The sequence below is a fragment of the Antrostomus carolinensis genome, unplaced genomic scaffold, assembly GCF_000700745.2.
Source record: "Antrostomus carolinensis isolate BGI_N321 unplaced genomic scaffold, ASM70074v2 scaffold1848, whole genome shotgun sequence".
In the NCBI taxonomy this organism is placed as follows: domain Eukaryota; kingdom Metazoa; phylum Chordata; class Aves; order Caprimulgiformes; family Caprimulgidae; genus Antrostomus; species Antrostomus carolinensis.
The window spans coordinates 1-15,106 of NW_010330664.1; the positions used below are offsets into that span (position 1 = coordinate 1).

A 15,106-nucleotide genomic window follows, 5' to 3' on the forward strand; every position below is an offset into this window, starting at 1 on the left:
GCGCCCTGCGGGACTGGGCCGGATGAGCCGTCAGGGGCTGCGGGCCCCGATAGGTTCCGGGAGCGAGAAGCGAGCCCGGTCATTCCCTCAGTTCCGCTGCGGCGTCGCAAGCTGACGTTCCCGGCTTGCGTTAATTAGCAATAAAATCGGTTTCTGCATCTCCAGAGACATGCCGCGCACCAGCTTGTTCCCGTCGGGTCGTAGGGAGGGTTGTATTGCCTGGCCCCGAGTGCACTTCTCGGGCTTTTTCTGATTTAAATGGATAAGTCGTGCTTTCACCGAGTGTAATGTTACTGGTTAAAGCTATTCTAAGGCAAAGTTGTATGTTATATGAAAAGATGAAAGACTCAGTAATTATTTAACACCTAGTCTGGAGTGTGTTTAGGTAGTTTTTTCCTCTACAACCATTTAGTAAGTTGGGGTTTGTAGAACGTGAGTTGGTTACAGACTATGTAACCTGCTTCTTTTTTGCTGTGTGGAAAGTTAATGTCTTTTATATTTTCTAGGAAATGCTGGAAGCACTCAAGGCCCTCTCGACCTTTTTTGTCGAAAACAGTTTGCGCACCCGAAGAAACTTGCGCGGAGACATTGAGCGACGAAGCTTAGCCATAAATGAAGAATTTGTCCACATATTCAAGCAAGTTAAAGAGGTAGCGTTTTTACAGTTTGACTAGATATCTCGCAAGGCTACTGCTGTGTAATTTCACATTTAAAAAAAGAAAAAAGGGTTAAGAGAGATTTTGACTTTCCAGTACAAATATACTTTTACAGGAAAACTGTTTCGTCATTTGTTTAATTTAATGGAAGTAGTGCGCAGAGAGATACGATGTTTCAAACAGATAGAAATCCCAAGTGAACATTGAGCTTTAGCGGTGCATTCTCTCCACTCATTAACAGGGTGCCTAGAGCAACCATGCTCCTTGTAACTTGGGCATCTCATTTTGGTGGTATGAAGCTGGGTGTAGGCATGGCATTTAAGGTTTAAAACACGGTTACTGTTCTTTGAACTTATTTAGGAGCTTGAGAGTATAAATGAAGATGTGCAAGCAATGAGCAGCTGCTGTGAAGATATGTCCAGTCGTTTGAAGGTAATATATAAATAGATGTGCTTTGTATATTTTTGAAGTGCAACTGCTTTATTTCAAAAGGGTACATCATTATTTTGGAGGATTAACAGTGACACTGAGCTGTTTCCATAGTATGCATGTTTTATTACTTTAGGATATTAATATCTTTCTCTTTACTTTCTTAGAAAAGTATTGAGGAATACACTTTAGGGAATTATTATTATCATTGAGGAATTAATATTCATTATTAATACTGAGGAATTATTATTATTATAGGGGAATTCACTTCTTCCAAATTTTAATTCAGAATGCAGCAATATGCTTATTTTGAGGATAGCAATGTGATACCCATTTGTATGTGAGTTGAGAGAAAATATTAGATTGGATGTGTGTGAGATTAAAGGCTTAATTACATTTGTGTATTTCCGTTTAAAATTTATGTTATGTTAATGCTATGTTAAAATTATGTTGACTACATCTGTTGAATTATGTGGTCATACAAATACTTGAAGTATATTCATAAGAACGTATCTTGTAATCCAAAGAGGGAGACAAATTAGGGGAAAAAAAAAGTTGTGTTTTATAATGCATTACTAAATCTGTCTTGGTTTTATTGTACAAGTTCAGTATTCAGTAGTGATGAGTTTAAAATGTTTATAGATGCTGAAGTGTAGATGTTTGCAAAACCAAATCTGTTCTGAAGATAGTGCGTAAGTTACAGTATACGAGTGAGAATCCTTTACTAAAAAAATCCTGTGAAAACAGTTGCTTTTTCCCCTCCTAATGTACTTTTTCCCTCCCTACTTACATTAATAGGTTTCATAGCCGTCATATGTAATTCCCATAAGAATGCTTGTAGTTTGATGAACTTGTTCCAGAAATTGTGAGAGTATGGTGTAGCCCACTGTGGTACTTAATTTTTGATTTTGAAAGGTAATGGGTAGTGCACCTTGGAGATCTCTGATCTCTTTGAACACTGTTAATGTGGAGGTATTGCCTAGTGCAGTTCAGGAACTGTTTGATTAAACTCTTAGATGTGGAAATGAGTCAAGTGTCCATGCAGATTTTCACTCTTTTCAGTCTTTAGATCATGAAGTGTAACTACACCTGTGATTTTTTTTTTTTTTTTTTTTTTTCCTCCAGAATAGAGCCTCCCTGCAGTGATTCTTTTTCTGTTAAAGTCAGTAGGTAGTTTTGTTCTGTGCCCCACAGGAGGTTTTGTCTAGAGCCCTGTAGAACTTGTAACTTGTTTCAATTCAACCTATGTTTTCTTTATGTGTATGCACATAAAGTAAATTAATAAGCCCATGAACTAGCACTCAGTTGTCAAATACTCTAGTATTTTATCTGTAATAGGACATGAAGACTTGAAGCATGTGTTCAAGCTGAGTAAGACGACAAAAAACAACTAAGAGTAGAGCAAAGCGAAGATATAAAGAGGAGTATCTAGAGCATATATGGCAGAAAGTTGTATTAACAGAGCAGAGCAAATGCAAGATATGAAAGGGGCTGTATATTGATAAGCCAAAAAGCTTTTTATCTTTTTTATTTTGTAAGTTTATAATACAATCCAATCCAAATAAACAGATACTGTCAGATCTGATTTCAGGACAGTGACTTGATAAATGCAATGGCTGAAAGAGAGAGGAGGAGGCAAGTGCTGGAATGGAATAAAGCAAGACTGAAAGATAATGGAAGTTTTAATTAGTATACTGAGGTTGGGAGGAAGATGAAAATATTGCTATTTTTGATCTGCAAGAAACATCAAATATCAACTTTCTGATTTTTCTGGCATGTCTAACTTTTTTCTCCCAGTAACCTTGTTTTGTTTAGGTGTAAACTCTTACATTACATACATACAATAATAATAGTATCTGGCATGTATTTGTATGCATGTAAATAAAAACTGGCTTCCTGATGTATTTAGCTAGATACAGAAAAACTGCTTTTTCTTCCTTTCTACTGTCCTGCTATTAGCATTCTTCTTGGCAATTAGTACTTTTGCCCAGAAAATACTAGAAAGGAAGCAATTTTTTTTTTTTCTTTAGTTTATTAAAATCTGCAACTCTGAAAGAAAGGAAAAAAAAAAAAGTCAGGAATTAGTAGATTTCCATACTGAATAGTTCAGGTCCAGTCCTTTGTTGTAATAGTCTTTTTTTGTTAGGCTGAAGCATTGAAAATCAGTGTTGTTTTAAAAAGTTTAAAATACAAATACATTTGAAAATCTAAATATTGTTGTTTATATAAAATAGAAAAAGCTTACATTATTTTGGAATTACTAAATGTTCAATAAATTCTGTCAAGTTTTATTAAATTGGCAATGCTAGTCCATAATAGTTGCCTTTAGAAAATCCAGCAACTGTCATCTCAGTGGTGCCCGCTGTCTGTATTGAGGAAACAGCTCAGGCTGCCTCTGGTGACGGAAGTTGTACTTGCGTGGTTGCAGTCCTGTCACCTTCAGAGTGTTCCTGTACCTCGACTGCTTTTCCATTGTAGCTAAGGTGGTGTGGCAGATAGAAAGGCTGAAGTGAATCACTGTGCATGTGTACTTGCATTAGAGATCTTGTAGGTTTCAAGACTGGCATCTTCGTTTTGGCAAGCGCTATAATTTAGACCTGTTACAGTCTTGAAATTATTCATGCAGAATATCCTTATAGCTGTCTCCACCTCTTCATTTGCAATGTTATTCCATACTGAATGCATTTTGATTTCTGGATTTTGTTGTTGTTAAATTTTCTTATTTTTCTGCCTAAATGTTCACTAGTGGTGTCCAATGGGAAACCAACAATTCTGGACATCTTTTATCTTTTTGTTGAGTGATAAATTTCAGAACTGTTTAACTTCAGTTGCAGCAATTCCTTTTAGTCATGCAGCTCCTGTCTGTAGCAGAATTGTTTCTGCATGGATTCCCTTGCATTGTCATCACTGAACATTTAGGACTCTGATGGGCTTCTCGAGTGCATTGCACTTAGTCCTTAGAGCCCTGTAAGCTGCTTGGACTGTAGAGCTAAGACCAGCACAGCTGTATTCATATTATTTAAAATGGCTGGATGGACACTGGTACTGGGCACTTTAGCATCAAAAGGAACTTGGTTCATTTTTCATTTTGTAACAGCAAACAATTTACAGTCAATGGGCAAACAAAATAATCAGAACTATTTCTAATATTTACAATAATGTTTTTGTGTTTAATATAAATTAAAATTAACTGTGAGAATATAAATGCATATAAAGTTGAAAATACCTAGGGATAAGGATAGTAATTTAGTTATTCGTGAAAATAAGGAGAGTCAATTAGTGCTTATTTCATTAAGGCCTTTTGTTTCAAGGAGTACACTCTTTAAACTGCTTATAGTCAGACAAGCTTTAAAAGTTTTACATGTTTTAAAGGTTGTGTAATACATTTGATATGTCAGTGTTTTTCACATGCTTAACGATTCCAATTGTATTCTAGGCGGCAAAGGAACAAACCCAGGACTTGATAGTAAAAACCACAAAACTCCAGGCAGAAAAGTATGTATATAAACCACCTTATTTATTTCTTGAAGACATGACAGTGCTGATGGAAATTTCTTTTATGTCTGATTCTGCTACTCTTATTTTTGAGTAATGACTTCCGGGTTTTTTGTATTTGTACTCTGTTTTTAAATGCTATTTGTGTTTGTAGCACAATTGGAATAAAAATCCTGAACTTCTAGTTTATTACTACAGTGTACAAAAAGGTAACAACATGTGTTAGTGTTTGTTGTCATAAAAATTGACCTTTTTGGGAAAAGAATTAGTCAACATGCTGCATGTGGATGTGCTTTACCTAATGTCAGTTGATAATGTAAGTTATGTTGTTTTGTAACAGATATGGACCTACTCAGTGTCTCATCAGTTTCATGGGCTTCTTGTTAATGCTTCATATCCAGTGGAAATCGCTGTCTTGTTCAGGGACTGAATGTAGGAACAGAAAATTGACTTATAACCTGCTCTGCGTATTTAAAGCTAACTGAAATACGTTAAGTGCTGTTTAATAAGCCTAACACAGACCACTTTTCCCCTTGGTTCTCTAGCCTCTTGTGGAAGGAAAGATTTGTGTTTTGCTCTTTTCAGTATTTTTATTCATGGAAAAGGGATAATAGGCTATGACAGACTCAAGTAACTTTTATCGTTTTTATGTCTAGGGCATCTGGTTTTACAGCTTTAGCCTTTGTCAGTGTGGAAGAATGAATGTCCTTGCTTTATGAGCTTTCTTCTGAAAATTATATACAGTTCACTGGAGATTAGAAATAATTATTTCCAGTGATAAGTTTCTAGTAGAAATTACGACTTTAGGTAACTCTATGTGCGCTTTCAAAATCAGTAGGTTCATGTTGTGTCTTCAGTAGGAAATGGATTATGTCCTGTGAGAGTCTGAATGTGAGGTTAGAGTGGAATCTGCACATATTTTACAAGTTGAATGTAGAATAACTGCATGAAATACTATATTAGTTGGTATAAAATGAAGGATTTAGCAAAGTCACAGTTTGAGCAGAAATCAAGTCTTGGAAAATTTGTTATTTTGGGTATGTGAAGTAGTAGGACAGAGAAGTGGTCATCTTTTTTTGTAGTCTGAAGAAGAGGAGAGCTCCTTTGATTCCTTGTTCTAAAGCAGAATGGAAGATATGAAGACCAATTCCAAATAATGTATGTCTAATTGGCCTTAAATGCCAGTAAAGGAGATTATGCAGACTGTACATCAGTATTTCTACAATATAGTCCTTGCACAATAGTTTACTTAAAACTTGCTGCTATTTCCTTTAGGAGACAGAACATCCCCCTAGTGTGAGGAGGAAAAAAGGCTTAGGAAGTAGCCTGTTCCTCTAAGGGTCTGTGTGACCTCAGAGTGCACATGTGGGCAAAGGCTATTTTGTAAGTTTACACGAAGTACCCAGTAGCAGAAGCTAAACAATATTTTTAATCTTACAATATGATGCTTATGGAAGAATCATAGTGCCATTATTAACAAAGTTAACTTTTTTTCCTGGCTAAACTTATGAAAAATTTAAGCAAAATATTTTTCTTTTTCCTGTGTGGGACATTGGAGTCACCTTTTCTTTTGATTCATTGAATAACTGTTTCATCGATTTGGTTTACGTCAGGTACGTAAAGAGGCCTCTGCTAGTGAATGTTAGAGGTTTCTTGAAAAGCTAAAATCTTGCCAGCAGTCAGACAAAATACAGGTTTTAAATGACTGATGTCTTAACAGGTGACATTTCTTATCCAAAGAAATTGGATTTTACTCCTTTGTTATTTCTTAACAAAGGAGTAAATAGTGAAACTGGGAGGACATGGCTTCTCTGTCTTCTGAGAGTTGTCCTAAAACGCTCTTTGAAATACACAGATGAAAACTGGACCCATTCAAAAAGAAGGCAATTGAAACAATGATTGCAAGAGCAATCAGTCTAGAACAAGGCAGTAATTGCTGAATGTAATTAATTCTTTAGAGTTCTTCCTATAAAGAGATGTCTGTTTTCTTATTATGAAGGACTGAAGTCATCTTCAGATTTCATCAGCCCTAAATTTCTATTTCTACTCTCTGGTCCTACCAGCTGTTTATTTTATGATAGGCTTTTCACAAGAAAACATGAGTTGGGTAGATATTTATTGACGTTTAGGATAATGGAAATTTGTATTTAAATAGGGCAATATAGTAGAATTTTCTGTGTAATTTTTTCATTTTAAAAAAAAAATCATCTTGCATACCACAGTGTTTGAGTTAAGTTCTTGAATCAGTGCTGAGTGATGGTATGTTTTCAAACATTACCCTGAAAAATAAAATTAGTTATGTTCTTCCTTTTCACATTACTTACGTTGTTCTTTCTCACAATCATTGTTACTGAATGTTTTCTGATAATACATTCTGTCACTTTGCTGAACCAGTTGTTTTCACTGTCCTTGAGGAAAGTTATTTTGACTCTACCCTTCTCACTGAGTACTACATTAGGTCCTGTTCTCACGGCTTTTTAGCCATCTTTAAAAAATAACTTCAGAAATTATTTTGATTTGCAGTAAATGAATCTAGTGTGGTAGCTGTTGGTGAAAAGGTCGTCTATTATGATTTGCGTTTGTCTGATTCACTTGAGTCAACCATTTTCTCGTAGGAGGAAAACGAGATTTGATTCGATGTCCTAAAACTGAAGGGAGACAGAAAACTTTCAGATGCATTTACAGTAACTAGGGATTTACAGTTTTAAGAATATTTAATTTTTGTATTTGACTGATATTTTATACAAAATATTTGTAATTTGTATTGAGCCGGCAATGTGCACTTGCAGCCCAGAAGGCCAATAACCGTATCCTGGGCTGCATCAAGAGAAGTGTGGCCAGCAGGTCAAGGGAGGTGATTCTGCCCCTCTACTCTGCTCTCATAAGGCCCCACCTGGAGTGCTGTGTCCATTTCTGGAGCCCCCAACACAAGAAGGACATGGACCAGTTAGAACCAGTCCAAAGGAGGCCATGAGGATGATCCGAGGGCTGGAGCACCTCTCCTATGAGGACAGGCTGAGAGAGTTGGGGCTGTTCAGCCTGAAGAAGAGACGGCTCCGGGGAGATCTTATAGTGGCCTTCCAATACCTGAAGGGGCCTACAAGAAAGCTGGGGAGGGACTTTTTACAAGGGCAGTTAATGATAAAACAAGGGGAGGTTTGTTTAAGCTGAAAGAGGGGAGGTTTAGATTAGATATTAGGAAGAAGTTCTTCACTGTGAGGGTGGTGAGATACTGGAACAGGTTGCCCAAGGAAGTTGTGGATGCCCCCTCCCTGGAAGTGTTCAAGGCCAGGCTGGATGAGGCTTTGAGTAACCTGGTCTAGTGGAAGGTGTCCCTGCTGATGGCAGTGGGGTTGGAACTAGATGATCTTTAAGGTCACTTCCAACCCAAGCCATTCTATGACTGAAGTTTTAGGGGAAAATGGGCTTCTGTCTTCACTTGGATAATATAATGAAGATAGAAAGCTACTCAGGCAAGTATCTGAGTTAGTGTTTCACATCTCTTTATTTACTTCCCTTCATTTTCTAAGAATACATGTTTGATCAAAGTTGTCTAGTTGTCTTTTTGTAATAGTCTTAAGACTGTTTTCAGTAAATGACAGATGGAACCTTTGGCTTGGGTAAACCCTCTTCATGCCTGGTCAGTTCTTATGGAAAGTAAATTTTGTGAAAAGATGCTATAAATAGTATCAAGTTTAAAGCAAACTGCAATTAAAAGAACAAAATAGTCGCTTCAGAACCAGAGAAAGGAAAGTCAATAGCCAAAGTCTTTTTAATCGGTGTTGCAACTTTATTCCCCTAGTTATACAAAGCAAATAACGGGAAGATTGAAATAGTAAGTGAACTGTTTTCGTAGATCACAAGATTTTTTGACCTTGCAAATGTTAATACCCCTTCAGAAATTTTTCCCTATGTGGCATTTGAACCTGTGTAGCATTTTTGGGGGGGGTTGTTTGTTTGTTTGTTTAATCAAGAACTGCATGATAGCAGTGAAGAATAAAGTTTCCCAAAGATGCAGAGTGGCCATGGGAGCTTGAGTATAAGGATAAACATTTTAAGTAAGAATGGTTGTTCATGTTTTCATCCTCACTTGTATTCTTTCTCTTCAGTGGTACTTGTGAAGGGGTGGCTGTCTCAGTGGTTCTGTCTGGTTATTGGATTTATTGTACTAAGTAGCTTTGCATTGTATTATCACCTGTGTAATCAGATGTAGTGCAAGATGATTCTCAATTTCATAAGCTTCTTACCTGAACTCCTTGTTGGTCATCCTAGTCTCTCAGATTTGTCGTTTGAAGGTATAGTGGTGCCACTGCAATATCCTGTAGGTAATTCTGATGAACTATTTTGGACTGCCTGTGTTGGTAATATGTGTAAATTAAGACACTTGGTTAAATAGTTGGGGTAGAAAATAATATGTTAGTCTCAGATTTAATTAAAACTTCTGCATTCTCATGTTGATGCTTTGCAGCACTATTTTTCTTGTAGCTTAGTTTGTGATCTTTAGACCCATTTTGGTATAAATGCTTGAGTGTGTTACTTAGATAACAAATTTTAAAAGTAATATTCCGTTAATACAATTGCATTTTTATATTTGTGAATATGTCAAAGTTGGCACATTTATTTCATCAATTAGGTTGCTTGTTCTGAATTTATTTTGTCTGTAAGGAGTAGTTAAAATAACTGTACTGTACATCAGAAGCAGAACAGTTGTCCTTCATTTTATTTACGTTATGAAATCTGCTTAACACAGGAACTAGGGTTGTCTTCTCTTCTTAAAATTGAGACTTATCACGAATTAATAGAACTGTGTAGTGTAAAATAAAGTAGTCCAAGCTGTTACATAATCTCTTTATAACATAGGGTTAATTTATTGCTGTTCATTAACGTAGTCTTGAATAGAATGTTTGTTTTAATGCATTTCATAACAAACTTTGATAATAAACTGAGATAGTTAATGTAGACAGTTTCTGTGAATTGTTAAAAATCCACATCAGTATCTTCAGTAGATTTCTATATGTTTACTTAAGCACACTAATACTGCTTTCTGATTGCATTAGGCTTTTTATGTATAGTAATGGGGAGATTAGTTTGTTTTCAAACAACATCTGCTGTGTTTTAAAAGATGTGGGCTTGTTTATTGCCATTGCTAGTAGGCTGACAGAAAAAGGATCTTGCTCCTTGAAGTGAGATTTTAATTAAAGCTTCCTGTGACTTAGTTCTCTTGTTGTACCTGAGTTTAGTTCTTTTTTTCCTTTGTGTGAAGGCAAAAACCTACTTTCAATACTAAACTGCTTCACCTTGCGTTGTGAGCAAGTGTCCTGGAGTTCAGTAGTTCTCAAACCAGAGAAATAACAGCTAGTACCAAAATACTGTGTGCAGAATGCCAGAAGCCTGGCCTCATAGTTCTAACAGCCACTTAATGGTAAGGTATTGTGCAAGATTGTTCTTGGGGTTAGCCTTAAATGACAGTCGTGGATCAAACAATTGAAGAAAGAGACCAGAAGGTAATAGTTACAATATTAATTCTTATAAAATTAAATAAGAGCGATTATGTGAGTCTGTGTACGTGCTCAGGGAGATCACAGAAAGTAAGCCTGCAGAAACAGAAAATGTGAGAGTCAGAAGTAGTTTTCTGTAAGTAAAGACCACCGTACTCTGGAAACTACATGAAAGAATGGGAATGGAAATGGCTTGGACAGATATTTTTGAGTCAAGTTAAAGTTTCAGTGATTTCACTGCGATTGTGCTCTTGAACACCTTTACACAGTCTTGTTTTGCTAGTTTCTATTAATTATGTCCTTAAACAGAGCTAAATGTGTGTTTTGGTGTCAGAATCAATATTAGTTATGTGCCTTCTGGAAAATCAGTTTCCGTAATACTAGGATTGTTTCACTTTTTTAAAAAATACAGTTAAATCTGATTCCCAAACTTATTTTAGAATACAGCAGTGTGTATTTCAATTTATTTAATTTTAATTAAATTTGCTCTTTATTTAAATTCAGCAAACACAGTTCTGAAGAGTTTGGTGAATGATTTGACTGTCACCTGCATGCTCAAGGTCAAAAGTCTTAGGAAAAATGTTTACATCTGCTGCTTCAGTAGTGCTACACTAAGATTTCTCATGCTTGTCCCTTGGTGATACTTTTTAAATGTCTTTTCCTTTTTAAGAAATATATTTTCATCATAGTCAATTTGGAAATAATGCAGGAAGTTCAGCAGTATTTGTAGCAGGTTAGAGATTTGCTTTCATCAGTGTATGCTGAGGAAAGTGGTGATCTGGTGGCTTGCACTGATGAGCTGTATTTCATGTCTTGACCTTTTGAAACTTGTAATTAGGTTTATCCCTGTGAATATGCTTCATGAGAAAAAGCAGTGACTACCTGAACTGAATTATAATTTGATGTGGGGGAGGGTGAAATTTTGAAATTTTGAGACTGATTTTCTTTCCTGATTTGTACCAAAGTAAAGCAGAGGTAACGGGACATAACACAGGAGTCAAAACAGCTAAAGAAGATCTGAAGAAAAAAAAACAAACTAATTGGTCATATTTTAGCCATGATCAGCAGAGAAAGTACAAAGCCTTATTTCCTGCCAGCTTTTCTACCTGGCAGCCATGTACTCTGTTGAGGCATGAAGTACTCTTGATCAGTATGAAATGAGGAATGGTCTTACAGCTTGAGAAACATTCATCAGAAGTGCAGAATCAGTTACATGATACCATTCCTGACTGATGTTTGTCTAATCTGCTCTTAGAAGAAAAGCCCTGGAACAGAGAGCCCACAGTCTTCTCTGGAAATTGATTTTTGGTTCTTTATTGTTTTCCTGCTATCTGATTTAGTTCTCCTTTTGCTGCTGATTAAGCTCATTTGTTTGGATCTTATTCCAGGTGGATGTAGAGAATAGTGTGTTATTTTCATGCCTTTGGCAACATTTTTTAATTTCATGGCAAATTTTAAGCTAGACTAAGCAGTCCCCTTTCAAATGTCTTTATATCAGATTGTATAAAATATATGCTGAAGATATCAGTCTCTTTGGCATGACAGTATCAACTAATTCACTTCTACAAGATGGAAAATAATCTATTTACTGGAAATACACTCCTTTTTAACTTTCTGTTCATGAGTTAGAAACCATATCTTGTATCTTAACCATTGCTGAACACCGATTCACCTAGTAAGTATATATATCACCTGATTGCTGTGAAGTTTTGCATGTGAAAATTGCTTATCCAGACTATTCTGTAGATACATACCAATGATGTTTATAGGAAGCCTGATAGATATGTAAGAATTACTGAACTCTACAGCATGTAAACTTTTTTATTCTAGTGTTTAGTACTCTGGCAAGTTTTGAATTATTTCAGTGCAGTTAGTATCCTCTGTTCCTTAGCTTTTGATTTAGCCTTTTTGATTTTTGCCTATTTATTTTTAGAGCGGAATGCATTCTGTGGCAGCGCTGCAGCATTGCAGGCTAGCTGTCTGTAGGTGGGGATTACAGATGAGAGAAACCTTCCCAGTTCAAGTCCAGTCTGCTGCTGCCAGCTGTGATTTGCCTGATGACTTTCATTAATTCATCAACTGTTCAACATGTAACTAGTTAATTATTTTTGCATTTTGTATGTCTTGCTGTTCTTGGAACACTTACCTCAAAAGCTTGTTCTTTCCAGTAAAAGCCTTTGCCTAATTTCCAAACTAGTTATTGGATATAAATTGGCTGCTTTCTCATCTTTTCCTTTGTCTTGAGAGTTTCCTTCATCTCCTCTCATAAATTGGGTTCTGCATTCCCATGATCATCCTGCTAGCTCTGGTCTAATGGGAGTCCATTGTTCCTGAACACAGATGATCAGGATTGTGATCTGTTTTCCAGATGAGACTTCGCTAAAGCCTTCTGTAATACTACTGCTGTTTTCCTGTGTCCTGGGAATGCCAGTCAATTCATTGTGACTTTCTGTGCCTTCCTATTTTTTAATTAAGGAGAAGATTTCATAATTATATTCTATGATGGAATTGGTCACTGAATACCTTCTCGCAGTATTTCAGTTCCCCTTTAATGAAAGATTTGTTTGACAGACAAAATGTAGAATAAAAACATTTGTTCTCAGCATTTACAAATGCATTTTTCTGTCTGGCACTTATTCTTACAAATGGTTTCCTAACACGTTCTTGTGTGCAGATGTTTTGTTATATAGTCTTGTATATTTGCCTTCCACAAAAACCATCACAGAAAAATGATTTTTCCAGTTGCTGCTGAAAAGCATTTATAAATGTCTGTTAAAGATGGTTGTGATTTCATTATGACTTAGAAATATTCCATCTTCTTGAGGCTTTAAAAATGTGTTGAATCCTCAGTATTACAAATTGAAAGTAATTTCAGAATGTGCTGCTATGACTCGTCCTAGGTAAAGGAAGCTAGTAGATTTTTATGCTATACTTGGTGGCAAGATAAAACTACACTTTGGAAAAGCCTGTTTCTCCTTCACCACCTCATTTTTGAGCTGTCTAGGTGATAATCCTAACAAACAGTGCACATTTGTATTTGGTTCAAGGGAAGAGTGCATGAAGTGCATAGTTTTCCCAGCCTTTTGAGTTCTCTTGCAAAAGAATTCTGTCTCCCTGGTAACGATTAAAACTGGGGAAATTGCTCTTTGTTGGAGTCCCGGCCCCGCCCAAGCTCAAAAGTGTACCAGCACTTGGCACTTCCCCCTTTGCATTGGTGCAGTGTTCCCATGATCTGTTAGGTTTGTTCCTTTATGCAGGGATAACTTCAGTAAAAGGGGAAAGAAAGGGGGGGGGAAGCTTCGGTGTAACAGCACAGTTTGGCCTTTCTAATGCACATGCTTAGAACACAATTTAGAAATGCTTATGTTTACAGAAAGGCCAGTGGGTCTTGAAATGTCCAGGTGTCTGCACAGGTACCAGTTGCTGTGGGTTATATGTAAGATGGCCTTACTGTAGCTTTTATCGATACCTGCATTGTGGTTTGCATAGCACTTATCACAGTGAAATAACTATAGCAAAAATAAGTGATATTTTAATCCATTTCTCTGCTTTAATAAGATTGATTAAATTCTAGTTGAATAGCTGATAGCTTATGCCATTTTTATACGAGTGCACATATATAAAAAATAAAATACCTATACAAATGTATTGATCTCATTAATACTGTGTACTGCCAAGTAGAAGTCAAGGGTGTGTAGCATTTAGTTGTTTTGTTCCTGATCTGTCATTTAGGGTATAGGATCTCTTTCTCATGCAGATTGATAAACAAGGCAACTCTCATAGCCAGCATTAGCAGAGATGCCTAACCTGGGTTTTGAAACTAAGTAGCTTGTTGAAATCCCCTAAAAACTTTTTAAAGAGACCAAAAGAAGTAGCTTTATCAAAATTTGGACGCATGTTTTTAGGTTTAGGGTAGGTGTTTCTCACCACTTCCATATCACTGTCCTGAGAAAGATAGATGAGACGTTGCTGCCACCTTGAGGATGTTATTTTGTGTTTACATTCTGGAAGTTTTAACTTGCCCATATGATACAGTTTAATATATTGATTCTGTTTTATAAAAGTTAATTATTGGGAGTGTGCAGAGAGGATCAGTGAGCAGTTACAGCAGGTGTTAGCCAAAGACACAGCCAGGGATGGGAATGGCTTTAAAACACAATGTTCGGTTGAACCTTGTTCTCTGTAGCAGTAAAAAAATGCAATGGAGAGAGGACTGGGCAGAGTGAGTACTTGCAGGACGAGGAGTTTGACTAGTGACATCTTATGACATTGTTCATTTTTATAACTCCAGGAGGGAAGGGAGAACAGAATTCCAGTGTGATAAGCGTGCTATTTGTACAGTTTGTGACTCTGGCCCTTGTTATTTGAAAGCCTACAGCCCTAATTCTAGCAAATCTGCAAAGCAAACTGAAAAAAACGTTATGCCTGGTATATTGCTGCTCTTAAAAGCATGCTTCCCCCTGCCCCTAGTTCGGTGAAAATAGGCATTCAAAAAATCTGAAGAACAGGAGATAATAGTAAGTTGAGATCTTCTGTAACAGCACTTAAAAGCTTACACCCTTAGGAGATACGCAGGTTCAAAGAACACAAAAGTGTCTCAACATCCAATCTGCTCCTGTGTTTATGGGAGATCTTGTTTTAGTTAAAACCAAAGAAGGTCTTGCATTTGCTTTCTCTAGTCTCTTTGCTACCTTCCTTCTTTTCCCTAAAGGTAGGGGTAATCCATTGTAAGTCTTTTCAGCTTTGTGTTTTTATATTAAATTGTGATTTCCATCACAAGAGGAGAGACTCGGAGCAACTATTAAATAAAATTAATTCACTAAGTTACATTGTCTGTTGTTTCAACCAAATCCAATGACTGTGACATTGATGGATTAGACTTCCTCAGCACAATGGTGAGGAACAGGAATGTGCTGTTGAAAGCACAATCATTTGGTGAATATCTATGTGCCTTTGCCTGTTTTTCAATTTGGGTAGCTATGTCATATGCCTCTAGGTTTTGGGGGGTTGAGAGGAGAGAGTGCTAAT

General features: G+C 36.5%; 1 protein-coding gene across 1 annotated transcript; it reads left to right on the forward strand.

The window, feature by feature from the left end:
* Positions 1–22: 22 nt before the first annotated feature.
* Positions 23–4,580, forward strand: LOC104528826 (conserved oligomeric Golgi complex subunit 6-like; the record flags this gene model as incomplete). The annotated part of the gene is made up of 4 exons (XM_010172959.2): positions 23–106; positions 507–650; positions 1,017–1,088; positions 4,522–4,580. Coding segments are annotated over exons 1-4 (359 nt in total), but the record flags the coding sequence as incomplete, so codon positions are not given.
* Between the last annotated feature and the right edge of the window lie 10,526 nt (positions 4,581–15,106).